The following is a 27651-nucleotide window of genomic DNA, read 5'->3' on the forward strand; positions in this document are numbered from 1 at the left end:
TTAAATTTATTTTGGTATAACCAAAAAATAATAATTTTTATGAATGAAACTAGAATACAAGAGAATACAAGATGAGTTATAAGATTATTGCCTCCTCTAACACAAATGATTGAGTTCAGAACCACTGTGGTAGCAATAAGAATGAAAGGAGTGGGGGAAAGGTGAAATGTAATTCTCAGAATTTGAGTTTGGCTGGTCAAAAAACAGTAGTATAATTAAAGGAAATACAAAGTCCAAAACAAGATGGTGGGGGTGGGAGGAAGAATCACATAAAGAAAATGACATTTGTTGAGAACTTGTTAAACATTTTAAATACACTATTTATTTAGTCTTCAAAACATCTCTGTGAGATAGTTATACCCCCATTTTACAAATGAAGCAAAGAGGTCAAGAGGCTTCCCCAAAACTCACAAAGCTCACAAAGCTAATTACGTTATGTGTCACTCCCTCTCTTCTTCCTTCCTAAGACAACCTCCATTTTGTTCAAATATGGGCCAGCAATGTGCTCAGGAGGGTGGGCCACTCCCCTAGCCCTGGGACAATGAATCCTGATTGTTCTAAACAAGGGAAATCCTATTTCCATTGTCCAATAACCCAGGCCTGACCTATGAGGCATGAGAAGAAATACGTTGAGGGCTCTGGGAAACTTTTCTACCGGCGTTAGCATTTCAGACGTCATTAGGAATCTTGAAGCTACCAATCTAACAGTTATCCCTGCTTTCCAATCTATCAGCAAATCAAATCAATTCTAGTTCCAAAATATCTCGTTAACCCTTTTCTCCTATCATCCTAGTCCAGGCCTTTATTAACTCTCAACTGGACTCTAATAATTACTCTCCTAGTCAATCTCCCTGTGGACACTCTTGCTCCCAACAATTCATTCCCCAAAGAGCAGCCAAAGAAATCTTTAAAATATAAACCATGGAGCAACTGAACACTTGCTCTGCTGCTGGGATTGTAAAATGGTACAACCACCATAGGAAAGAGTGCAAAAGAAAAGAAACCACCACAGAAAAGAAAAAAAGTTCAGTTTTCTCAAAACACTAATATATATATATATACACACACAAATCCAAAAAAATTGAAACCAGAGTCTCAAAGAGCTATTTGCATACCCACAATCACAGCAGCACTGTTCACAATAGCCAAGAGGTAAAATCAACAGATGAAAGAATATTAAAAAAAAAAAAAAAAAAAAATGCAGTAGAGGGCTTCTCTGGTTAAGAATTCACCTTGCAACGCAAAGGACACCAGTTTAATCCCTAACCCAGGAAAATCCTACATGCCACAGAGCAACTAAGCCCACAAGCCTCCAACTACTGACCCCACACACTGTAGCTACTGAAGCCCAGGCACGTACAGCCCGTGCTCCCCAACAAGAGAAGCACACACACCATAGTGAAGAGGAGCCCCCGCTGGCCACATCTAGAGAAGGCCCATGTGCGGCAACGAGGACCCACCCACAGCCAAAAAACAAAACAAACCTCTTTTTAAAAAGTGCAGTATAAACATACACTGGAATATTATTCAGCCTTCAGATGGAAGGAAATTCTGTATTATATACAAAAAGGATGAACCGTGAGGACCCTATGCTAAGTGACATAAGCTAGTCACAGTAAGACAAATACTACATAATTCCACTTACAGGACCTATCTAATGTAGTCAAATTCACAGAAATAAGGTAGAATGGTAGCAAATATACTTAACACTTCTGAACTGTACACTTAAAAATGGTTAAAATGACAAATTTTATGTTAAGCATTCTTTTCACAGTATAAAATACACACACATCAGGCCAAACAAAAATAAATCCTATCACTTCACTCTTCTCCTTAAAGTGCTTCAGTTGCTTCCTATCACCCACTGATAAACTTCAAACAAGGTCTATGAGGCTCTGTGCCATCTGGTCCTTCTTGCTTACACAGTCTGTTCACACGCTACTCTCCTCCTCCCTTCGAGATGCCCAGTCAAAATAATACTCTCTCACTTCTTCAGACAATTCAGATTCTTTCTTGCCTCGAGGTCTTTGTCCATTCTATTGCCCCTGTGCGGAATGGTCATCCCTAATCCTTCACAGTCTTGGCTCTCCACTATCCTTCAGATGTCACCTTAAATGTGACCTTCTCAGAAGCCTTCCCTAACCAGCTTACCTAAATTGATAGGTATCCCCACACCATCCACGTTATTTTCTGTCTTCTGTCTCTTTCACTCCTTGATGGCATTTCTAATTAACTATTTTTTTCCCTATCTTCCCAAACAAAATGCAGACTCCATCAGGACAAGGACCTCATCAATCTTGTTCATCATTATGTCCCTAATATTTATCATATGCCTGTTATATACTTAACATTTAAATACTTATTAATTTCACATTAAGAAAAAATCATTCTATAAGCCTGTTATTAAATATACATACAGATCTTTAAAAGGTTATAACTGATGCTACAATTATTATTTCTAGTTACTGAGGTAGATGCATTAACTATAATTTTCAACATGCTCTAAATTTCCTGTAATAAATCTTTACACTCAGAAATTTACAATTTTTAAGACTGATATTTCAACTGTTACATGCTTTAGATCTTTTAATTATATAAAACAAAAGTACCGAACAACTCAAGCTAACAATACAACCAACTTCTTAAAAATACCATAGTGCTCCTCAATCTCTGTCTATACTGTTTTCTATTTCTACAAACTTTAACTAATCTCAGGCCATGAAGGACAGGAAGCCTGGCATGATGCAGTTCACGGGGTCACAGAGTGGGACATGACTTAGCGATGGAAGACCAACAGGCCATTAACGGTTGTTGAGATTACAGAAGTGACTCAAACTACCTCTTCTTACTTTTCTAAATGTATGTAAAACATCTTAACAATATGTAATATATCACTGAACATTTCTACAACTTTCCTACATCTCTATCTATAGATTATTAAAAAAAAAAAAAAACAATAACTGAACACTTACACTTGCCACACTCTTTTCTACATAGATTAACTCATTGGTACTTTAAAACCCATTTTAGAGATAAGGAAATTTAGGTACTAATAGGTTAAACCATCTACCCTAAGTTACAATACCACTGTCAGTCTGGTACTCAAGCCCAGGAAATCATGCCGTAGTTTAGAGACTATGCTCTTAATTACTCTTCACAAAAGCTGGAACTGACTTATGGCCCAAATAAAATTTCAAGATATAAAATGCTATGCTTCTTAAAAATTACATTTCATCCTTAAAGAATAGCCATGAAAGCAAAGCACAAACAGGAAATACCCACTTACTGAGAATACCAATTTTTTTTAAAGTCCTTTGTCTTAATCCCTAGAAATGTACATTTTAAATGAGCACTTTTAAGAGCTCAGAATATTTAATAGCAAAACTTTAAGGAAGGAAAAATTGGTTATTTACCAAAGATAATGCCAAAGCCTTTGACTGTGTGGATCACAACAAACTGGAAAACTTTTCAAGAGATGGGAATACCAGACCACCTGACCTGCCTCCAGAGAAATCTGTATGCAGGTCAAGAAGCAACAGTTAGAACTGGACATGGAACAAGAGAATGGTTCCAAATCAGAAAAGGAGTACGTCAAGGCTGCATATTGTCACTCTGCTTATTTAACTTATATGAAGAGTACATCATGCAAAATGCTGGGCTGGATGAAGCACAAGCTGGAATCAAGATTGCCAGGAGAAATATCAATAACCTCAGATATGCAGGTGACATGACCCTTATGGCAGAAAGCTAAGAAGAACTAAAGAGCCTCTTGATCAAAGTGAAAGAGGAGAGTGAAAAAGCTGGCTTAAAACTCAACATTGAGAAAACTGAGATCATGGCATCCGGTCCCATCACTTCATGGCAAATAGATCGGGAAACAATGGAAACAGTGGGAGACTTTATTTGGGGGGGGCTCCAAAATCATTGCAGATGGTGATTGCAGCCATGAAATTAAAAGATGCTTGCTCCTTGGAAGAAAAGCTATGACCAACCTAGACTAACTATCAAAAAGCAGAGACATTACTTTACCAACAACTGTCCATCTAGTCAAAGCTATGATTTTTCCAGTAGTCATGTATGGATGAGAGTTGGACTGTAAATAAAGCTGAGCACCAAAGAATGGATGCTTTTGAACTGTGGTTTTGGAGAAGACTCTTGAGAGTCCCTTGGACTGCAAGGAGATCCAACCAGTCTATCCTAAAGGAAATCGGTCCCGAATATTCATTGGAAGGACTGTTGCTGAAGTTGAAACTCCAATACTTTGGCCACCTGATGCAAAGAACCAACTCATTGGAAAAGACCCTGATGCTGAGAAAGCCTGAAGGCAAGAGAAGAGAGAAGGGGAGCAACAGAGGATGAGATGGTTGGATGGCATCACCAATGCAATGGACATGAGTTTGAGTAGGCTCCAGGAGTTGGTGATGGACAGGGAAGCCTGGTGTGCTGCAGTTAATGGGGTTGCAAAGAGTTGGACACGACTGAGCAACCGAACCGAACTGAACCAAAGATAAATGAAGAAGGAATTTATAAAATTCCTTGAACAATAAAGATCTAGAATTTAACATTAACCAAAAAGTTTAATTCTGCTACTTCTCCAGCCTCATTTTCTAATTCACTTCCAATCACATCCTGGGCTTTATCGTAAAAATCCTTGGCACTGGAGGATTTTTAAGGTATAAACTATTTGAGAGCAATCCTAAATCTCTCCATTATGTGGAATAATTATCACAGCGAAGACAATAATTTCACAAGGCTTCTGTAAAGTTTAAGTGAGATAAAATATACAAATGCCACCTATAAATTTAAATCTCACATTCAAATACAAATGTTGATACACTACAAGCTGGCTCACAACTGCCTCTGCCATCTTGGGTATCTGGTGATTCACAATCTCCATGTAGCATTCTCAAATGTCAATGTCCATGACCAGAGTCATGTCCCATTCCACTCAGCTTATGCCTCTCACACCACTGTAAATTTCCATATCTGGTAAACTCTCATATATTCTCAGTAAGGATATACCTCTACTGTGGGGAAGCAGGAACATCTTCATTAACAGCCCACCTCACCAAATCAAAGTTAGGAACTCCATCTTTGTAATTCAGTTAAGTATAGTACATAGCCTAAAGTCCAAATACCTCCATCACAATGGAGCATCACCTTTTTAGTGGGTATATCCCCTCCTGGAAAAACAGGAAGGATTGATAGTTTATTAATCCTTGGTGAGTAGCACATAAAACCCACCGAAGCTTTTTGTTTGCTTGCATTTTTCAGTTTCTTTGTTAATAAAGGATAAAAGTAACACAAAAAAGAGTAAACAAAAAAGAATGTTTATTTATATAACTTTCCCCAAAGAAAGGGGAGACTTATTCTTAACTCTGCAAATGTAGAACAAGCACCTGTAACAAATATTCCAATAGATATTTTTAATAAATGCAGGCATGCTACTAAATAAGCTACTATATATAGTCTTTTGTTTTTAAAAAACAAATACACAGACATCTGTTGCATTTCTACAGACTAACAAGACATTATCAGAAAGAGAAATTAAGGAGGCAATCCCATTCACAATAACATCAAAAAAATAAAATACCTAGGATGAAATCTGTCTGTGGAGGTAAAAGACTTGTACTCAAAAAACTCTAAGAGACTGATGAAAGAAAACTGAAGACAATACAAACAAATGGTAAGATACACTGTGTTCATGGGTTAGATTAGATGAACTAATACTATTAAAATGACTGTACTACCCAAGGCAATCTACAAATTCACTGCAATCTCTATCAAGACACCAAGGGCATTTTTCACAGAATTAGAACAAGTAGTTTTAAAAGGTGTATGGAAACATACAAGATCCCAAATAGCAAAAACAATCTTGAGAAAGAACAGAGTTGGAGGCATCTGACTTCAGATTATACTACAGAGATACAGGGACCAAAACAGTATGGTGCTGGCATTAAAAACAGACACATGGATCAACACAACAGAACTGGGAGTTCAGAAATAAATCCACACACTTATGGTCAATCTACAACAAAGGAGGCAAGAACATGCAATAGAGAAAAGACAGTCTCTACAATAAGTGGTGCTAGGAAAACCATACAGCTACAAGTAAAACGACTGAAATTGGAACATTCCCTAACACCATATACAAAATAAATTCAAAATAGATTAAAGATCAAAGTGTATGACCAGAAACCATAAAACTCCTAGAATTTGACATAAATTACAGCAATAATTTCTGGCTCTGTCCTCTAAAGCAAAAGAAATAAAACCAAAAATAACCAAATGGTTCCAAATTAAACTTAAAAAACTTTTGCCCAGAAAAGGAAACAATCAACAAAACAAAAAGACAACCTACTAAACGAGAGAAAATATTTGCAAGTGCTATGACCAATAACAGGTGAACATCCAACATAAACAGCTCATAAAACTCAGTATCAAGAAAGCAAACAACCCAATTAAAAAATGGGCAGAAGACCTAAATAGACATTCTTCCAGAAGACAGGCAGATGGCCAATGGGCATATGACAAGGTCCTCAACATCATTAATCATCAGAGAAATGCAAATTAAAGCTATAATGAGTTATCACCCCATTATGAATGAGGTATCTATTAAGAATGGCTATCATCAAAAAGAATAGAAATGACAAATGCTGACAGGGATGTGGAGAAACGGGAATCCTCGTACACTGTTGGTGGGAATGCACACTGGTGTGCGTACTGTGGAAAACAGTATGGAGATTTTTCAGAAACTAAAACTAGAACTACCATATGATCTAGGAATTTCACACATACATACATAAAAAAAAAAAACACTAATTCAAATAGATATATGCACCCCAATGTTCACAGCAGCATTATTCACAATTATCAAGATATGAAGTAACGTAAGTGTCCACCAACAGATGAATGAATAAAGAAGATGCAGCATGTATACACACATACACATACATACATACATACAGGTATACTACTCAGCCATAAAAAAGAACAAAATTTTGCCACTTATGCTAAGTGAAATAAGGCAGACAGAGAAAGACAAATACTGTATGTGTTTCCATACACTTATTTGTGGAATTTTAAGAAATAAAACAAACTAGTGAATACTACAAAAAAAAAGAAACAGATTCACAGATATAGAGAACGAATGGTTACCAATGGGGAGACAGAAGTGGGGAGGGGCAAGAAAGGGGTGAGGAATTAAGAGGTACACACTACTATGCATAAAATAAATAAGCTACAAGGATACAAAGGGAACACAGCCAATATGTTACAATAACTATAAATGGAGTATAACCTTTAAAAATTGTGAATCACTGTGCTCTACACCTGAAACTTATATACTATTGAACATCCATACCTCAATTTTTAAAAATGATATAACATTTATAACATTTTTTAAAATTATGCAACACTCTGGCAATTTTCAAGTTTATATTGTTTTTGCAACAATAAAAATGGTCAAATTTTATATCCCCAGATCTTTATATCATTCCTGGCACAAAACAGTCACTTAAAAATGTTCAAAACTTATGTGAACGCACACATTCACTGAAGTCTGACTTTCTCATTTTTGGCCTCTATGGGTTTTTTTAGAATCCATTTTGACAGAACTAGAACCAAACACTGGATGCAGAGCACAAGGTATATTTTAAACGGCAAATTCAAGAAACAGCAGGGGAGGGGAGTCACTGGCAATCCAGCGGTTAAGACCTCGCACGTCCAAGGCAGGGGAGGCAGGCGCCGTCCCTCACCAGGGCTCTAGAGGCCTACACGCGCAGCAACCCAGAGACAGCAGAGGATGCCTAAACCACAGCTGGACAAAGGTTTCAAGTCGTTCTTTTGTTTTCTTTTTTTAATTTGGTACCCAGAAACACAGAAGGAGGAAACATCAAGGATTAATACAGTCTGAAGCTGTGTGACAAAGTAGAAACAGCTGAAGATGACAGAAAGCAGGAAAACATAAGGGAAACAATGTATTTGTCACGAATGGAAAAGTTAAAAGATTTATTGCTGGAGAATAGGAATAAAAAAGGAGGGGAACTAAGATTATCTATTACTCAACATCATATATTTTTGAAAGGAAAGAAAAACAACAGTGTAAAGAAAACATGAGTGCGATAACATGTACACTGTGAATAGCAGGGGAAAAAAAATCAAATCAGGATTTAAAAACCTTTTTCAATTATTGAGAATCACTTAAAAAACAATTATAAATCATCTTCATTAATGTGGGGGTTTGTGATGAGGTTTCTCAGTATTTTTTAATTACACAAATAAGATATTCAATTCAAATAGTTTTAAATGTTAATTTAATTCTGTAAAATGTCTTCAACATTTTCAGTTCCATACAACGTCACATTTAGGAAAATCAAAGAGAGGTACAGAAAGTGAAAATGACTAGAGGAAAAAAGTAAATTGCAAATAACAGAAACTAAGATGCAGAAGCACACAAAAACACAAATTCATTAGAAAGAAATACTGGGACAGACACAGGCACTTGGTTTTGAAATGAATCAGTCCAAGTAACCTCTCTTTGTCATACTCAAGCTCCCTGGTCCTGGGGTGGGGAAGTTGCCACTATCTTAAGAAAACACTGAAAAGGCACTGCTCTACAACTAATCTTAGCCTTAATCCTAAAAGTCTTTTCATTTCAGTTCAGATGGCTGATGAAGCCTAGCAGAGAAGGAAATTACTCTCAGGACCGCAACTATGATAACTGTGCAGTATCACCTCAAGGGCCAAATGAAATAAAGCCAAAAGTCAAACCAATCATTGGCTTGGGGCTCCCCACCCCCAATGTAGACCTTTCCTAGTAATGAAGTTCTCTGAGGAGGAAATGTTCAGCTAGACCAGAGGAACACAGGACTGGACCCAGAGGCTTAGGAGAGAACCACCCTTAAATCTCCAGCAGTGAAACCAGTCAGGAACAGTTGCTGAAGGCAGGATTAGCAAGCGTCAAGAAGCATTGAGTATCTAATACCTACTAATATAAAGATCTGGAAGAATACAGAAAAGAACAAATCATTTAGATCTGGCTTGTGATCAAATGTGTAATTCACACAATGAAACTCAGAAGTTAATTCTGAAACAATATGACAGTGCTCTGAGGCACTGTTATTCATTCAAAGGAGGTTGGGGGGGAGGTTCAACTCTGAAGCATTGTAATGTTAGTTCAATCTATAAAGTTATCCTTTGTTAAGGAATAAACATTCATTTCTAAATACAGAATACTAAAAAATTTCATATAAATACTTAGGAAATCAACACTTAAGTCCAATCATATACAAAAATAATGTTACATTAAAAAGGCATATTTTGGAATAAAGAAGACCCTCTACAACCAAGGGTTTCTTCTTGCCTAACTTTCAAGGACTTGTACCAATTTAAATCATTTTATAAGCTCTAGAAGTTTAAAGATTAAAGGTAACTTTTATTTCTCAGACTTCCTATGAATAGATTCCTTTCTAATCTAACATTAAATTTTATAAAATTTCCTTTAAACATTCTCATAGCCACTGCATCATTTAAACTCTCAAGACCTCCACTTCTATATAGCTTACTAATTGGCCTCTTTATTTATCTCTCTTATCTCCCCACTTCCATCCACCCATACTTAGCTTTTCAAACACTGAGGTCATGTCACTCCCATGTTTAAAAACCACAGGGCTTCTCAACCCGATAGGATGATAGATTTAGCACTCAGTTCATGAACAAAACATTCTGAAAGCTCAAGATACATTTTTAAGCCTTTTGTTCAACCTCAAAATTTATAATAAACCTATTTTTTCCATAACCTACACATGTTTAGTATTATTAAATGTTTCAAATTACTGTTAAATATTTAATGTTTGTTTTCAAAATATTAGTAAAATGAATACACCAAGAAAATGTATCAAAACTTCCCTGTGGCTTTCCATACTCCCCAGCACATGGGTGCATACCCCAATTTTAGATGTCTTGACATTTCAATAGCCAGGGGATAAACTAGAGAATATTAAGTGAAAGTCACTCAGTAGTGTCCAACTCTTTGTGACCCCACGGACTATATAGTCCATGGAATTCTCCAGGCCAGAATACTGGAGTGGGTAGCCTTTCCGTTCTCCAGGGGATCTTCCCAACCCAGGGATCAAACCCAGTCTCCTGTACTGCAGATGGGTTTTTTATCAGCTGAGCCACAAGGGAAGCCCAAGAATACTGGAATGGGTAGCCTTTTCCTTCTCCAGTGGATCTTCCCGACGCAGGAATCAAACTGGTGTCTCCTGCATTGCAGGGAGATTCTTTACCAACCGAGTTATCAGGGAAGCCCTGACAATAAGGAATATTAAAGTTCTTGATAATTTGGCAAAACCTTCTTTCTCCCTGCATTTCTACTATTCTACATACACCCTATCAGTATTAGTCACTCATTTGCATCTGACTCTGCGATCCCATGGACTATAGCCCACCAGGCTCCTCTGTCCATGGGATTTTTCAGGCAAGAATTCTGGAATAGGTTGCCATTTCCTCCTCCAGGGGATCTTCCCCACCCAGGACTGGGTCTCCGGCATCACAGGCAGATTCTTAACTGTCTGAGTCATGCTTATACACTAAAGAAAACGATTTCACTTGTTAGTTATTCTTGTATACACCTCCCTCTTGAAAGCCTTTTCACTCATCTCCACAAGAAGTCCCATCTATAATACATCAAGGTCAAGCTCAAATCCAACCCTCCTCCAAGGCACAGTCTCCAGCAGCCTTACTTTCTCCAACATTCTGAAGTCTGTTACAGTTAATCACAGTCTATTATTATGTCTACTTGAGTATATAATGAGGCATACAACATACCAGTTAAGAAACAAAGCTTTGGAGTCAGAGAAACCCACATCAGTGTCTAACTCTGCTACTTACTGTGATCTTGGACAAGTTACTTAAGATCATCCTGCTTCAATTTTCCCATCTTTTATATGAAGAAAGCAGTTATCTAACAGAAATAATTTCACAATCAAGAACAGTGATATACATAAAGCACTTAGCAAAACACTGACCACCAAGTAACAGTACTATTCCCAATGGGCAACCCCAACCGTCTTACTCTCCTTTCTGTGTTTCCCATTCCTGTATGCGGTGGGCCTCCCTGGTGCCCCCCTGGTGGCTCAGCGGTAAAGAATCCACCTGCCAATGCAGGAGACGCAGGTTCAATTCCTGCGTCAGGAAGATCCCCTGGAGAAGGAGATGGCAATCCACTCCAGTATTCTTGCCTGAGAAATGCCATTAATAGAGGAGCCTGGAGGGCTACAGTCCATGGAGCTGCAAAAGAGCTGGACACAACTTAGCGACTACGTGGTATTCTGCGTACACTTGATAATTGCTTGGTTGATGAAATCTGATCAATTCAGAAGTAATCTCCTAGGTAGGTCTTAATCAGGTAAGGTCCAAATTCTGGCAAAAATCAAAAATGGCTTGCTAATCAACTAATCATATTATTAGTTGTTAATTTTAACATTAGCTTAATGAGTTTATACTTTAGCTACCATACACACAAATAAAGTGTTCCATGCTGCATTATTATCAATGAGCAGGGCAATATCTAAAATGCTTGATATAGTTACTCAAAAGTCTTAATTAATCTTAAAATATTAGCATGTATCCAGACACAAAGCAAGTCTTTAGCAAATTAAACAATTTCTGTATGGATCCTCCTACTGTTAAAATTAAGCTAAATCCTGAACTAACTTTTCCAGCTGGCCCTCTGAGTTTTTCCTGTGCCAGGGGATTCCCAACAGAGACCAATCAGTTCTGCCACAGTATTCTCAAAGAGCACCAAGGAACGCAGTGTTTCCAGACCAATGAGATTACTACCAATTCTTAAATGGTCAGAATACACTAGATCAAAGGGATATGAGTATATTCTTTAATTCTGCAATCAGGAAAAAAAACAACCTAGAGCTATGGCCAAAGACTAGTAAAGAAAGGGATTGGTAAAAGTTAACTATGGGAAAGGAAAAAAAGGATACAGCAGAAGAGCTAGCCATCAAAAGGTGGTTTCGTGAAATCCTAAGCTAAATACAAAAAGAGTAACTTCACAAAAGGAATAAAAACATTTTCTATTACTATGTGAGCTACACTATGAATTTAACTACTGTCACAATGAAACCACTGACACGTGTAAATTCACAAAATATTACTCAGAGTAACATATGTGTGTGTATATATATATATATATACACACACACACACACTACACTCACTAACTTTCAAAAAAGTGACAGCATTTGCTGGGTAAATGTTAGGGAGGCAAGGTAAAAAAAGCAAAGTTTAACATTTTCCCAAAGACAATCATGCTCATGTGAGATATTTTCATCTAAGTGAAAGCCCTACAACATAGATATGTTTAACACTAGAAAGTAGTCGTGGCTCTTCTAAGTGGTATTATACTTTCAAAAAAGAATACTTTTTTCAATGAAATGTTAATACTTCCAAAAGACATGTTTAAAAATATGAATTTTATATTGTTAGTAGTATGCCAAACTAGTGAAAAGTATTACAGTTAAAACCTTTATATAAACACTAAAAAGGGTTACATTAATTCATAAAAGAATGACAGAAGCATATATTTTTAAAGATAAAATTTGTTTTAAAAGACTCTGAAAATGTTCTAATATTTCAATTGTTCTGCATGTTTTGCCAGAATTGTGTTCTATATACATGCAATATGTTTATGTATGTACATTATGCACACACAAACATACATATATGTGTGTGTATATATGTATACGCCCTGTGTCAACGCCCTTTCATAAACTGTTTTTCAGGGACCATATCTGGATGAGATCAATCACTCAGACTTGATTGGGATAAAGTCATTGACTGTGAATCTGTTAGGCAAAAGAGAAAAAAACATGATGTTTTAAATTATTCAAGCACTGCTTTAGATTATAATAAACAAGTACATCCCTAAATTGCTTTAAATTTCAAAATCGCTTTCAAAGAACCCTAAGTATATATCCAGTTATTAAGTTAAAATTATTATTAATGTCTTATATACATATACACATATATAACTTAAACCCTTACTACAAAGTATTGTAAACATTTAATGGTTTCATCTTATCAAAAATTTGCACACACTAAATCCTAAAAAGGTAATGTAAAAAAAGGAAAGAAAATATAAATCAATATTCTTACGACAATGGGTCTGTTTATCCTGATGATTTAACATAGTCTCTCTCTTTCAAGGGCTTCCCCAGTGGCTCAGCAGTAAAGAATCCGCCTGCAAAGCAGGAGATGGGGGGTTCGATCCCTGGGTCCGGGAAGATCCTCTGGAGGAGGAAATGGCAACCCATTCCAGTACTTCTGCTGGGAAAATGCCATGGACAGCAGAGCCTGGTGGGCTACAGTCTACGGGGCTGCAAAGAGTCAGACACAACTGAAGCAAATGAGTACACACGCACATACACTCTCTTTAAAAGAACACCTACCTGCCTGCTCAAAACTGAGCATGCACTAGATGACTGAGAGGCAATTTGTTCTTAAAATGCACTAAACCTCTGAAGTAAAACTCTTGAGAGGAAAACTTCAATCGAAGAGAATGCTCTCTAGATTTTATTAGTAAAAGAAAAACTCATGGTGTTGCTAAAGGTAAGTATTTAAAATACTAATCTGAAAAGAAGAGAGTGACTCTGTCATTTTCAGATCTACTAAGAATTCATGGTTAAATGACATCATTAATACAGAGTCAGAGAGAACAACTGTCTCCAAATTCTTACAAGAATTTTCCACTTTCAAAAGTCACATAAAACTTAGTTTTCTTACTGAAACTCTCTACTCCATTTCTATCCATTACCACTGACTAGATTATGATAATACAGTATTTTTTTGGTTCAGTCTATGGTTCTACTTCCTGAAGTGTACAATAGCAATAATTATGTTCTGAGTTTAGCACAACATTTACAAACGGAAACCATAAAAGACAGCACTATTCATACAGTCAGAAGAATAGGAAGGAGCCCCATACAGACCATGTAAATCAATAAAATTTTCAATATTCTCTAACCTTCTTGTGGACTTTCAATTTACCTTTTCCCAGCTACCAGTTCCATTGACTGTATTTACATACTTATTAAATGACAATTTAACTTGTGCATTGTGTAGTTTGATTATCTTAAAGTTTAAACAGAAATGTCCAACTTTTCAAAATCAATATTCTAACAAAGGGAAAGAATATTAAAAACAAATTCTAGGGTTAGTATTATTTTAGTAAACCTACTTTAAAGCACTACCACTCAAACTCATTTTGTGTGATATATCATACTTTTCATCCAATACAAATCACCTTGCCTTTTTCACAATGCCATAAATAACTCAGAGGAACTGAAGTCTTCAAAAGGAAGGATTAATAACTACTTATTAAAATAAAATTCCATCTTAAGTAATTTTCCTGATGTAATCTACATGACACACATCGTTAGCGGTTAATTCTAAATTTTCTGAATCATGTGCCCTCCTACCAACTACATATTGATAAAACAGTAATTATTTTTTAACCAAACTTTTCTACTCAAGAAACCAAGAGTCACACTCCCATAGCTTCTAGAAACCCAAGGAGTTTCACCCCCTTCCTTCCTGCATGAGGCATTAAAACTCCACATTCTAGTTTTATCTTGCTACCTTCTTAATGATTACTATAAGACTATTCAAGCATAAAAGTATCCAATCTATTCTCTCATTCAAACTCTATTAATACTCCTAATACTGACCATTCTGTAATCTTTTTATCAAAATCATGGAGATCTGATGTTTCAAGTTCCATTTAAAGGGCCTGTTAAGTTTTAGGGTAAAGCAAGTTAAATATTCCGATCATTATGTTTCATAAAACTTCCAAAGAGCTTGGAAAGTTTACCAACACCCTCCTCTCTAGAATAGTAAACATCCTGTCATAGAATCCAGAGAATAGCTGCTCTGCTCTGAACTCTACCTCCTGAGCAACACTCACAGCAGCTGTTAGTAACTTTCAAACGCCTGTTCGACTAGCTCTTTGGTTAAATTAATGATGGGTCATACTGTTACACTTGACTGTTTCCTTTTTAGTCCTGCAATTATATAGAAAACCTACAAACTACTTTCACATTACTTACAAATAAAGTTCACCCAAAAAAAGCTGACTTTAACTCCACTACTTTTCCAAAAGAAATCATTTCAAGATCCTTCACATCATTATTTAAACCACAACCTATCAGTAGCACATGACAACAGAAAGCTTTAGATTTAATTTTCTACCTCACCTTACCATACATGTTCGCAAATTTCAAGAACGTTCCATATTTTTAAAAGGTTCTATTGCAGCCTGTAAGAACTATGCTGCTCAAAAAAAAAAAAAAAAAAAAAAAAAGAACTGTGCTGCTCAAATACAAGCACCGAATATCCTGCACTGGTAAATTTTCGGTATCTTGCTGATTAGCTGCTGAGCTTTCTGCACCCTGTGAACCGTGACAATCCCACCAGCAAATACTATCTATCCATCCTTTAAATGGGTCTTCCTCCCACTCCTCAAAAGGAAAAAAAAAGAAATCCACATTAGACTAGAGATTTGCCATACTAACAAGGAACCACTCATACCACTAGGTATTATGGCTCTCAAAGAAGCCGCTCTAGCAGTCTCCCCTGGGACATTTTGCTCAGCCGGGCTTTGAACCGGTGAGACTCGCTGCCAGCTGCCTTTGCAAAAGCAGCACCAGAGGCGGACTCCATACCGCATTGCTGCTGCTGACTACTTCTAGCAGCTTCAAAAAAAAAAAAAAAACATCAGCCCAGTACCCTGCAGACCCTGCTGGCTCTTTCTGCAGCACGGAAGAGAAACCACTGCATTGCTCAGCGTGGAACACCGGGGAGCAGACTTAAGGGCGGGGAAGCGAATGCCGTCGAGAGGCTCTGGCGAGGGCGGGGTGTCAGAGGGGAGAGGGAAGGCATCCGGAGTGCAGGAGTCCGCGACCAAGCAGCGACCAGGGAGCTGGCGTCCGGGCATCACGCACTGACCCGGGCCGTCGAACTGCAGGCGTCGGGGAGCGGCGCGGGCCCCTCCCGAGGATGGGGGTCCCGCAGCACCCGGCAGAGCCCCGCCCGCCGCCCTCCGGGCCCTCACCTGTCATGAGCACCGAGCTGCCGCCCGCCGCCGCCGCCGCCGCCGCCGCGGCAGGGGAGGCGGCCGCCGCAGCAGAGCCTGCCGCCCGCCGTCCGCGGAGGTCTCTGGGCACCAGCTCGCATCCGTCCGCCGCGCCGGCCACCAGCAGCCCAAGCACCAGCAGCGGAGCCCAGAGCCGCCGCCGCAGCCAGCCTGAGGCCGGGCCGGACGTCGTGGCGGGATGAGGACGAGGAGGAGGAGCGGGGGGAAAGCGCGGCGGCGCCCGGGCCGCCGGCCACTCGCCCGCTTCGAGAGGCGCCGCCGCCGCCTGTAACTCCTCGGGCCGCCCCCGCCACCCCAGACGCGAGCTCCTGCCCGGCGCCAGTCTGGTCCCGTCGGCACCGGCGGCCTCTGGAGCTTGGGTCCCGGCTGCGTTCATTGGTTCCGGTTATTTAAAAAAAAGGTGAGGATCAAAAAGGTACGGCGTCTTCAGGCCGCGCGCGACACCCGCGCTGCTGCGGCAGCGAGACCGGGAGCCGCTGCTCTGGCGCCTCAACACCAGTCCCAGCGCCCGCGCCGCCGCCGCCGCCGCCGCCGCGGCGCATCCCCCCGCCCCCTCCGGCCCGCGCCCGTCGTAGTACCACGCTCGGCCCGGACGCCTCCTCCCCTCACACATTCGCTCGGATACCAATCCCCCGCCTCCTTCAACTGCTCCTCTGCGCAGGCGCGGAGCGGCTGCACTGGGCCTGCGCGGCCCCCGAGCCCCGCCCCGGGGGCGTTGCTGGGAGGAACAGGGCCGCGGAGTGGTTTCCAAGGCTTTCGCAGAGCCGCGAAGATTGGGGGTGGGGAGGAAGACCGGCACGTCCTCCTCCCCCATTCACGCCCCCACCGCGATTGAGACGGCAGGGGACTGGGATCGGGAACCAAGGAGGCGAGGAGGAGAGTGCCAACATCCCAAATCGTTTGAGCGAGTTTTAGCCGAGCAGACGGCAGACAAATAATTGCATGGGTCAGAAAACCTTGTAACCCGAAACTGCGGCGTCTCCAGTATTTTGGTACAGGTGGGGCTTACAGGAGGCTAGCAGTGTGGAAGTCGAGGTCATCGCCTTTTACTTACTTAAAGCTCTTGCTAAGTACTAGTGTGCCAGGGAATATCCTGAGCGCTTTACAAATTTACACATTGTAAGTACAAAATTTAAATGGTGGTATCGTTTTCATGCCCATTTTACAAAAGAGGAAACTAAGGCTCAGAAATGTTCCCAATTTCCACAGCTAATAAGGGAGAAGGGGCCAGATTTAGCGCCAATGAATGTAAATATTGAAAAGGATTTGGTCAAGCCTCTGACTGTCCTGTGCTCAAACATTACGTGAACTCATCGCCTCCCTAACCGCACCCCACCCTATGGAGTCTTTGCTGTCAGTTGAATAGGCTAACAGAAAAACGGTGTTTCAGATTTTTCTTGGCTTCTCCTACCTCAAATGGAGCAGGAGACATACACACACAAGCATCCTCTCTCTCCCCCCGCCGACCCCCCACTCTCTCCCTCCCAGCTCCCCCAACTCTCCCCCGCCCCCCGCCCCCGCTCCCCGCCCCACTCTCTCCCCTCAACCCCAGCGGCACGAAGTTGATTTGCAGATGATGTTCTTAAGCACAAAGGTCTGGTTTGGTATTGGGTTTCCGTTGTTGGGTTGGGGTTTTTATTGGTTTATTTATTTTCTCAACCAAGAAGATACTCAAATTACACAGTTTCCCAAAGAATTTCTTGGGCAGCCAGACCATGAATTTCACTGTGGAAGGACAGATGCACACTTCAGAAAGGAATTAAGAATTTCTTTGAGGCTAATCAATTTATCAACAATGATTTCTTGACAGACTTCTTGGGAACATGGTGTTTAGGTGCCAATTCTTTATAGGGCAACAGGGAGATTATATTTCCCCTGCTGAAAGGCACAGCAGTCAAGTCACATACTTGCTGAATGTCCTCCAAAAGGAGATTCTGCTAGAGGGCCAGCAAAATATAAAGACATAACGGGCTTGTTTCCTGCTCTCTAGAAGGCAACGTTTCATTCATTATTAACTGAGTGCCTAGCGTGAGCTCAGTAGTGGGAATGCAAGGCGGAAAAAGTCGAAGTCAGTATTCAGATAGAAGATAGAAAACACCGTTCCTGCCTGGGGAATCTTACAGTCTTGCTTAGGAGATAAAATTTATACCCATTAAACAATGAGAGCTTAAGACAAGGTAGTAATCAGTTGTTAAATTGGGCAGAGCAAGCTGTTACAGCAGTAACAGCAGTATGAAAGGACGAACAAATTAACAAATCACTGAGTCCAAGCTTCTTTAAACAAAGATGATATGGGCTTTTTCCTGTCTTTAAAAATAGATGTTGGCACTGAGATGGTACTAGATTGGGAGTTATGATTGTTTCTTCCTCTTACTGGGGCCGAAAAGGAGTTATGGAGCTAGAAAACCTGCAAGCGTTTAAGAGACCTCTCTGAGGCAGGTCAGAGTTCAGCAAGAAACCCTCCATCTCCTATTATTTTTGTGATGGGTACCAAAGTTTCCGACTGTTAAATGGGTGGCCGGAATGCATCTTCTGGCTGAACAGAGGAATAGTTATCATTATGTATCTAGCATAAATCTAGGTACAGAAAAGAGATAGTCCACTGCTTTGGAAGAATCTCTAGAATTACAGACGCTATCATTTGCAAGCCAAATGTAAACACAAGGTTTCAGTTGAGGCAATTGTTTCCTTTTCTTCTCAGGTTTCCGGTTCCACCTCCAAGTTTATGCTTTCCCTTTCCTTACTTTCAGCCAAATTCTATTCAAAATCCACTGTGACCCCTTTACCCTGACACCTACCTATTCCTACAGCCTGATTTATACCTTTTAACGTCCAAACCTCACGATTTACCACTTATTTACAGAATGTCTTTCTTGTCTAATTATCACCCATTCATGACTTCCAACCGTCTAATAGGCAGCAGGTGAGCTTTGGAGACAAACCTGGTGGAAAGAGCAGCTCCATAACTTTTCAGCTGTGTCACCTATAGACAGCTTTATGTGTCCTAGGTTTCCGGAAGGGAAACTGGGGAGTAATGTGATAAAGCCCGCCCCGCAGTCGTTGCTGACAAAAGACTGAAATAACAGGTCAGCTTTCGCGCGGTGCCGGCACACAGGTACAGAGTCATCCCGAAGGAGCACTATCCCCAGGATCTGGGCGTGAATCTGAGCGTGTTCCTGACTTAGGAAAATCGCATCGCACCTTTGCAGAATAGTTTCATCTTCCGACAAATCCCTAACCCTGCAGTGCACGTCCAGCACAGACGCACACTAGGATCCGTCCACTCGGCCCTTCCCCATTAGAGAAGCAAATCCGCCCTTCTCAAGAGTCCGGCTCCAATCGCATCTCCTTTTCCTCCCCCCTTTTCCCCCGCAGCCAGGACAACCCACGACGCCCCAAGAGCTCCAACCCGGAGAACCAGATCTAGTGCCTCGCGCGAGGCCACCAGAGCGCCTGCGCCGCCCGGCAGCCTCGCGCATGCCCGCTGTCTCCGGCCGGTTTTCCCCAGGTGCTCGAGCTCCCAGGCTCCCGCGGTTCCGGGACTCCGCGCTTCTGATCGCTCGGCTTTCGGCTCCCACTCCGTGGGCCGCGCCACCCGGCTACCCGGCGATGACGTTCCGATGCTGGCGGGCTCTGGGTGGGCGTGGAGCGAGAACAGGGATGGAGGTGGAGAAGTGGGGCGCTCCAGCCTGTGGTTCACCCAGCGGGGCTTAGTCTGGCGACTCATTCCACGCGTGGAATTTCTCCCGTCCGCCTGTGATCTGGATTTTTCAGCTTCCATTCCCTGTCCCTGGAATATCGGGGACTGACTGAACATCATCCGACAGCTCGCTTCATTTGCTCATCCTGGTTAAGCCCCTCAGAGAAATTCAAAGAGTTTCCGTTGGTGGAAGCCCTTTTGCATAACAACTCTTTTTATGTTTTCCCGCCGACTCCCCACACTAGCTTGCAAGGGTATCGATGTCCTGAGAACTTTGGAAACATGTCCAAAGTAATATTGCTTATGTGATGGCCCCGGGATCTGATCAGTGAAGCCTCCACATATAAACATGGGCTTCAAGTTAATCAATAAATTAAAGCACTATAAAAATAGGAGGTAACTCGTTAGCAAGATCCTTTCTTTCTAAAGTCAGTAAGTCCAATAAGGCATGGAGTATTAGTCAACTAGTTCAATGAAAGTGGTAAACCTTATTACATCTTTCTCCTTGAGTGGAGGAAGGAAGCCTCCTAAAAGGTGTCAAGCATCCAGGGTAGAAAATCAAAAACTAGGAACTGTTAATTTATTAACATATTTTTTAAAGCCACCCATCAGAGCAAACGGATGAGATGATTGAATGGCATCACCGACATGAGTTTGAGTTAACTCCGGGAGTTGGTGATGGACAGGAGGGCTGGCGGGCTGCAGTCCACGGGTTCACAGAGTCGGACACGGCTGAGCGACTGAACTGAACTGAATCAGAGCAAAAGCAAGTCAGCTTTCCCCACCAAAGCCACGGGAGTCAGCGGGCTCTGAGGTCATTTTTTATTAAAGATGTTTGCTCTGTTGCTGCTTAATTTGAGGTGCTACATGAATAATAATGATCACATAGTATCTGATAGATACAAAAGCAGTAGGAGTGCTGATAGGTCCTGTGAAAAAGAGGAATAGAATTGTGATGGAGATAAAAGAGGAGACATTCACAACTGAAACTGATGAGAATGAGAATTGCTTCATTTGCACACAGATGACTCCTTGGATAGTACTGACAATTCTGAAGGTGAAAAGCAAATCATGCAACAGGTAAAACATGATATGCCTATGCTCTTGACAGCAGGGGACTGGGAAAGTGATTGATGGAATGGAAAAACCTTGTAGTACAATCCAAGAGATAAGCTTCTAAGTCCGATGCTTACTAACCTAATCTGAAGTTAGTTAAGACCAAGTATTGGTTCTAGAACTAAAGTTTAAGATCATAAAATTTGTCTTTTGGGGCAAAATGTGGTTCCATAGGCTCAAAGCACGAATCAAATGTTCAAAATATCTGTGGGCACAAAGCTGCTAAACAGTTCCTCTTCACACTTGAAGAGATCATCTAGGAGGGAATTACCTACCCTCAATTTCAAAGTATGCAAAACATGTCTCCTTTACAAAGAGACACTATAGTACTTCCCTGGTGGTCCAGTGGTTAACTCCTTGCTCTTGCTGCAGGGGACATGGGTTCAATCCCTGGTTGGGGAACTATGATCCCACTTGCCACATGGAGTGGCCAGAAAAAAAGAAAGAAAGAGATGCCATGGGACATACATGAGCAAGGACGAGAAAAGTAGACATCTTTTAAAGTTTTAAAGGGCTGCCCATCTCCCTTTCCTTTTGTGGAAAATTCATCTGGAGGCTGGAAATGTAAACCCCTTCGTGTTAAGTTTGAATGAATTAAAGCCATGGCTGTAAGTATAGCCATTTGGAATCTAAACTCTTTGTAAAGAGAGAAGCTCCTGTATCTTGGTTCCAGGAAAGCCAGGTCCTCGCTGGAGGCTTATTTGAGCTATGATGTCTTTAAGAATATGAATTCTGGAGTTCACATCGCCATTTACTAACTGTGCAGCTTTGACCAAGTACTTCTGAATCATGCCCCCGTCTCCCCAGGCAGCTCTAGGGAAGTGAGACTCTGAACAGCAGTGGCATTATCCATTCTTAATGCTAGTACCTAGACAGAGCTGTTGTGAGATAAAAATGATTGTGAAGATGCCTGGTGCATAATTAGCTGTTATTATCTAGGCCAGTGGTCCCCAACTTTTTTGGCACCAGGGACCTGTTCTGAGGAAGACAGTTTTTCCTCAAACCAGGGTGGGAGGATGGTTGGGGATGACTCAAGCACATTACATTTATTGTGCTCCTCCAAGAATCCAATGCCACTGTTGATCTAAAAGGAGGAGTTCAGGCAGTAATAAGAGTGATGGGGTGCAGCTGTAAATACACATGAAGCTTGCTCACTTGCTGGTGCTTACCTCCTGTTGTGCAGCCTGGTTCCTAACAGGCCACGGACCACTACCAGTCCCAGTCCGTAGCCTGGGGTTAGGGACCCCTGATCTAAGCCCTTAAGGGTGTTAAGGATAAAAGCTTGTTTTCACTTGAATTGTGCAAAAGAGGAGCATGGAAAGAAAGAACACAAGAAACATGTATGAGAGCACATACCACAAAAGTAAACACATAAAAATCTTTACAAGGCCTGTGCCTGAGGAGATGTTCAATGGTGATATTTGAATCCTGGTTGTCTAGAAAACAGAACCTGAGGTAAGGGATTATATAACAATTCCTTAGGGAGTGCAACCCCAAGAAAGCAAGAGTAAGGGGAAAAGGGAAATGAGGCAGGCAAGGAGGTTAAAAAAAAAAAAAAGAAAGATAACCAAGGTGATGAACTGAGATGGCCTCAAAGAGTTCTGGCTGCTCAGTCTCGTGTGATTTCTCCATGGCAGACCTGCGAGACCACAGTGTTTTGGAACAGAGGAAGAGAGAACAATGGAACTCCGTTTGGGCAGAAGTTACTGCAGGAGCTGTGGACTCCCCCGTGCTTCTGAATCACGCCCCCTGTCTCCCCAGGCAGCTCTAGGGAAGTGAGACTCTGAAGAGCAGTGGCATTATCCATGCATGAGCTGAGCCGGCAAGTGAGTGAGAGCCAATAGCACTCCCCAGCTGTCCACCCGCAGCCTGCAGCTTCCAGCAGTGCCTACCACCGCTGTAGCAACAGAGAAGTTCTGGGGAAAAAGCCTGGGTTTTCAAGGTATTAAGTAAAACGTTACTGTGTCCAAAAGCAACATGAGGAACCTGAGCAAGCAGGGCATCAGAGTATCTTCGCCACTATCACCAAGGTAGCCACAGATTTCAACAAGCCTCCTTCCAAGGAAGACTGAAACATCCCTTTTGCAACCTAGAAGAGTGCTCTACAGTGGAGTCAAGTTACTGGATGGTAAACATAGCATCATAGCAGAAGACTTTAGCCAAGCAAACTCAAGGAGGCACATAACCTGGATTAGACATAATAGTGATGGCAGAGACATAGGAGGACCAAGGCTTAAAAGGCAATATGAACTAACAGAAGCCCTTCATGATTCATGCATCAAACACTGGATTTATTTTAGGGGTTAGATGATAAATTAGGTGCTAGAATCAAAGATGAATAAAATAATCCTTAGGTCCAGGACTGAAGGAGCTCACAGTCATATAGCAGCAATAAAAAATAGATATTTCATTCATTTATTCATGCTTGGTTAACTGTTTAATAATATCTGCCATCATTAAATGCTGATTCTACAATATCTGATGTGGCTAAAACTTCCAAGAAAACCATTTGTTTTTAAAGTTCTTCCCCCCAAAAAATTAATATCAAGTGAGTTTACGAATGATCTCATACTTCACATAGTACAACTGCCAGGAACTGGAAAATTAGGCATTTGTCTGAATGCTTTAATGTTTACACAAAGGTGTTCCAGAATGTGTTTGCAATCAGGTGAGTGGAATGATAAAAGCAGAGTTTGGGAACAAGCCGCCTGACATGGAAAAGAAAGAAAACAGCCTGAGACGTGGAGGTTCAGATTATGGAGGAGCACATTCTCATAGCATTATTGCAAATCCAGAAGGAAGAAGATGAGAGTTCAGTGTTCTCTCTCTAAACAGGACAAATTAGTGCTGTTTGTCCAAAATTTATTGAGTCCTTGAAATATAAGAGGAAAAGAAAAACACACCTCATGGGAATTATGTTCTAGCTGGGGAAGCTGACAATATATGAGATAAATAAGTACATGTCCAGTGCTAGATGCTAATAAGTAATAAAGATGGGGGGGGGGGAGTGGAAGATTTTTGAGTGAAGTCTCAAACAAGGTGAAATAATCACACAGATATCTGGGGAGAGAGGATCCTGAAGCAGGAAGATTTGAGGGGAAACAATACGTGTGGCTTGTTCCAGGAATAACAAGGACATAACTGTGGCAGAGTGGGCTTCCCAGGTGGCTCACGGGCAAAGGACTCACCTGCCAATGCAGGAAACACAGGAGACGAAGCTGCAATCCCTGTGTTGAGAAGATCCTCAGGAGAAGGAAGTGGCAACCCACTCCTGCATTCTTGCCTGGGAAATCCCATGGACAGATGGGTCTGGCCAGTTACAGTCCATAGAACTACAAAGAATTGGACATGTCTGAGCATGCACACATGCACACACAAGTGTCATAGAGTAAACATAAGAAGAGAATAGTAGAAGATGTAAGAGAAGTAATAGGAGCCAGAAAATGCAGGGTCTCTCAGGTCATAGTAAGAATTTCAGCTTTTCCCTGTGAATGAGTTCAGAAATGAGTAGGTTTTGCATAGCATGATGAGATCCAACATACATTTTTATAGGATCACTCCAATTGCTTTGTGGCAAGAGCAGGAACAATAGTTTGGAATCTCCTGCCACAATCCAGACAAGAGGTGATGGCAGTTTGGGCCAGAACAGAGGCAGATGTGGTGGTAAAAATGGTGAAATTCTTGGGTACATTTGAAAGTAGAATCAGCTGGCATTATTGAACCAACTGAAAATAATGCATGACAACAAAGTCAAAGATGACACTGACATTTCTGCCTTAAGCAACGAGAAGAGGAGAGTGGTCATCAACCAAGATGGTGAAGACTGTTTGAAGATCAGGTGGTGTGTGTTGGAAAAGCTAAGGAGCTCAGTTTTGGATCGGTTCAATTTGAGATGCTACTAGGTATCCCAATAGAAACACCAAAGAGTTGTTGGATATACAGGCCTGGAGTTCAGAGATCTGCCTTTAGTGCTCATTAGCACATAGGTTGACTATAAAACCGTGAGATCATCCACACACACTTTACCAAAATATATCCATCCTGTCTTCTTTCTTGTGTGTGTGCACTAAACAGATACAAATCAAAGAAAAATTACTTATTACAGCAAGGAACTCACTTATAGACTGTACTGCCCTTAGAAGCTGTATGAAACAAGTACTAAATAACTGCAAAGACTTTGTTAAATTAATAGCCAAATGGTCCAAAGTGAGCTTGCAGATTACATTTATATTCTTGCACCACTCACCCGAAGTTTGAAATGCCAAGGAGTATATTTCACAAAAAAGAAAAAGTCTTTGAAACTAATCAGTCCTGGAATCAGTCCACTGTTTGTCATTGAGAAAATAAATACATTTCTGTATTTGTTCACTTGGACTACCATAACAAAGTACCACACACTGGCTTAAAAAACAGAAATATGAGTTCTGGGAAAGAATTCTCAGAGTTCTAGAAGTCCAAAACCAAGGTGTCGGTAGGGCTGGTTCATTTTGAGGACTGTGGGAGAAAGATCTGGCCAGTCCTCTCTCCCTGACTTGTGGATGGACATTTTCTCCGTCTGTCTCTTCATGTTGTGTTCTGTCTATGCCTGTCTGTCTCCGAATATCCCCCTTTTATAAGGACACCAGTTATACTGGATTAGAGAGCATCCAGTAACCTCACTTCGGAGAAGGCAATGGCACCCCACTCCAATACTCTTGCCTGGAAAATCCCATGGACGGAGGAGCCTGGTCGGCTGCAGTCCATGGGGTCGTGAAGAGTCAGACGCGACTGAGCGACTTCACTTTCACTTTTCACTTTCATGCATTGGAGAAGGAAATGGCAACCCACTCCAGTGTTCTTGCCTGGAGAACCCCAGGGACGGGGGAGCCTGCTGGGCTGCCTTCTATGGGGTCGCACAGAGTCAGACACGACTGAAGTGACTTAGCAGCTCCAGCAGCCGCAGTAACCTCACTTTAACCTGATGACCTCTGTAAAGACTTATCTCCAAATAACGTCACATTCTGAGGTACTGGGCAGTAGGACTTCACCATGTGGACTAGGAGGAGGACACAGTTCAACCCAATGCAGTAACTATGAAAATAATAAACCTAGGTTTCAATACTATCTTGAAGTTTAAATAAGTCCAGTATCTGATACAGTACCTGGCATATAGTAGGCTATCAAATATTGTAGGGTAACAGTTTGAAAAGACAGTTTGGCAAACAATACTGACTTAAGTACAATCCCTTAAACACACACACACACACACACACACACACACACACACACACACACATCCTTACTATTGACATCGTACAGGTTTCCTTGGTGGCTCAGTGGCAAAGACTCCTCCTGCCAATGCAGGAGACACAGGTTCGATCCCTGGGTTGGGAAGATGTCCTGGAGAAGGAAATGGCAACCCAGTCCAGTGTTCTTGCCTGGAGAATCCCATGGACAGAGAAAACTGGCAGGCTGCAGTCCTGAGGCCGCAAAGATTCAGACACAATTAAACAACAAACAACAGTTAGCATAGTACCAGACATGAGCTGGCTTTAAAAATAATGAAAATGTCACTCTCCTTCAGAGCCAACCAAGAGTTGCAGCTATAAGTGTGTTGCTGCTGCTGCTAAGTCGCGTCAGTCATGTCCGACTCTGTGCGACCCCATAGAATAAGTGTGTTAGGTTATCGTAAAACTTGGAAAATGATTTAGAAGCCCACCCAACAACAAGAGAACTTTAATTTTTCTGTGCAGTCATTAAACTCTTTCATTTGCAAAGGGCCTTAATTTTGTCACCATATTTGTATTAACTGATTACTAATGCCAGCCACTGTGCTCCTAGCTGAGTATCAGAGGTTGAAAAGAGAGACTGCCTGCTACAAAGAAACTCCCTATCTAATTACCTAGCTAACAAGATACCCTTGTTATCTAAGGGTAACAAAACGAAAAGGAAGAAGATATTCCAAAAGGAAGTACTAGCAGCTAAGTAAAAACTTCCTTACAGAAGAGTAAATATGCACTTTTTGGAGAACCATTTCACTCAACATTAGAATGCAAATAACTGAATAATAGATCTTGACATCATGATGCCTCAGATCCATGATGCGCACACGCACACACACACATGCATATTTTAACATTGAGCAACTTGGGAAGTTCTTAGAATACCACATTTTAAATGGAAAGATCTAAACCTAAAAGTTTATTTCTGCCTAATAAGCAATGAAAACCACAGTCATGTACACCCACTGGAGCAGAAATGGGTGGGAGAAGATCTTTAGAAAAGCTAGTGGCTTATCATCGCAAAGTAAAAGAAGTAATAATGGAAATAAGACTTCTGAGAATTTGATGAGCAGTGTTATTCCTTGGCTGCCAGGAAGGTCAAAGCGAAATGTGCTGTGAAATTTCAATAATCATGTAGAAACTTAAATCTATATGACAGCTTGCTGTTTCTGCTCAGTTTTTATTCCTCTGTTCTATGAAAATTGTGATTTTATACATACACAGATTCATTCTTTAATAATTTCATCTAGTCTTATAGCTTTAAATGCCATCATATTTTAATGAATCCCAAATTTCTCCAGCTCAGAGCTGTGTTGTGAACTTCCGACTCACACTGACATCTCCATTTGGATCTCCAATTAACATCTCCAGTCCATATGTTCAAAACCCATGCTCCTGACATTCTCCAC

At 41.1% G+C, this 27651-nt stretch overlaps 1 protein-coding gene across 2 annotated transcripts in view; it reads right to left on the reverse strand.

The window, feature by feature from the left end:
• Window positions 1-16799, reverse strand: part of STIM2 (stromal interaction molecule 2) — a 166578-nt gene extending 149779 nt beyond the window's left edge. The window contains exon 1 of one of the 2 annotated variants that reach the window (XM_043438289.1): window positions 16124-16799. In XM_043438289.1, the coding sequence (XP_043294224.1) occupies window positions 16124-16541 (418 nt within the window). In that variant the 5' untranslated portion in view covers window positions 16542-16799. The remainder of the gene's footprint in view (window positions 1-16123) is intronic. The other variant, XM_043438288.1, reaches the window with a different exon arrangement.
• Window positions 16800-27651: the final 10852 nt, after the last annotated feature.

The sequence above is a fragment of the Cervus canadensis genome, chromosome 19 (genome assembly GCF_019320065.1).
Source record: "Cervus canadensis isolate Bull #8, Minnesota chromosome 19, ASM1932006v1, whole genome shotgun sequence".
NCBI classification, from domain to species: Eukaryota; Metazoa; Chordata; class Mammalia; order Artiodactyla; family Cervidae; genus Cervus; species Cervus canadensis.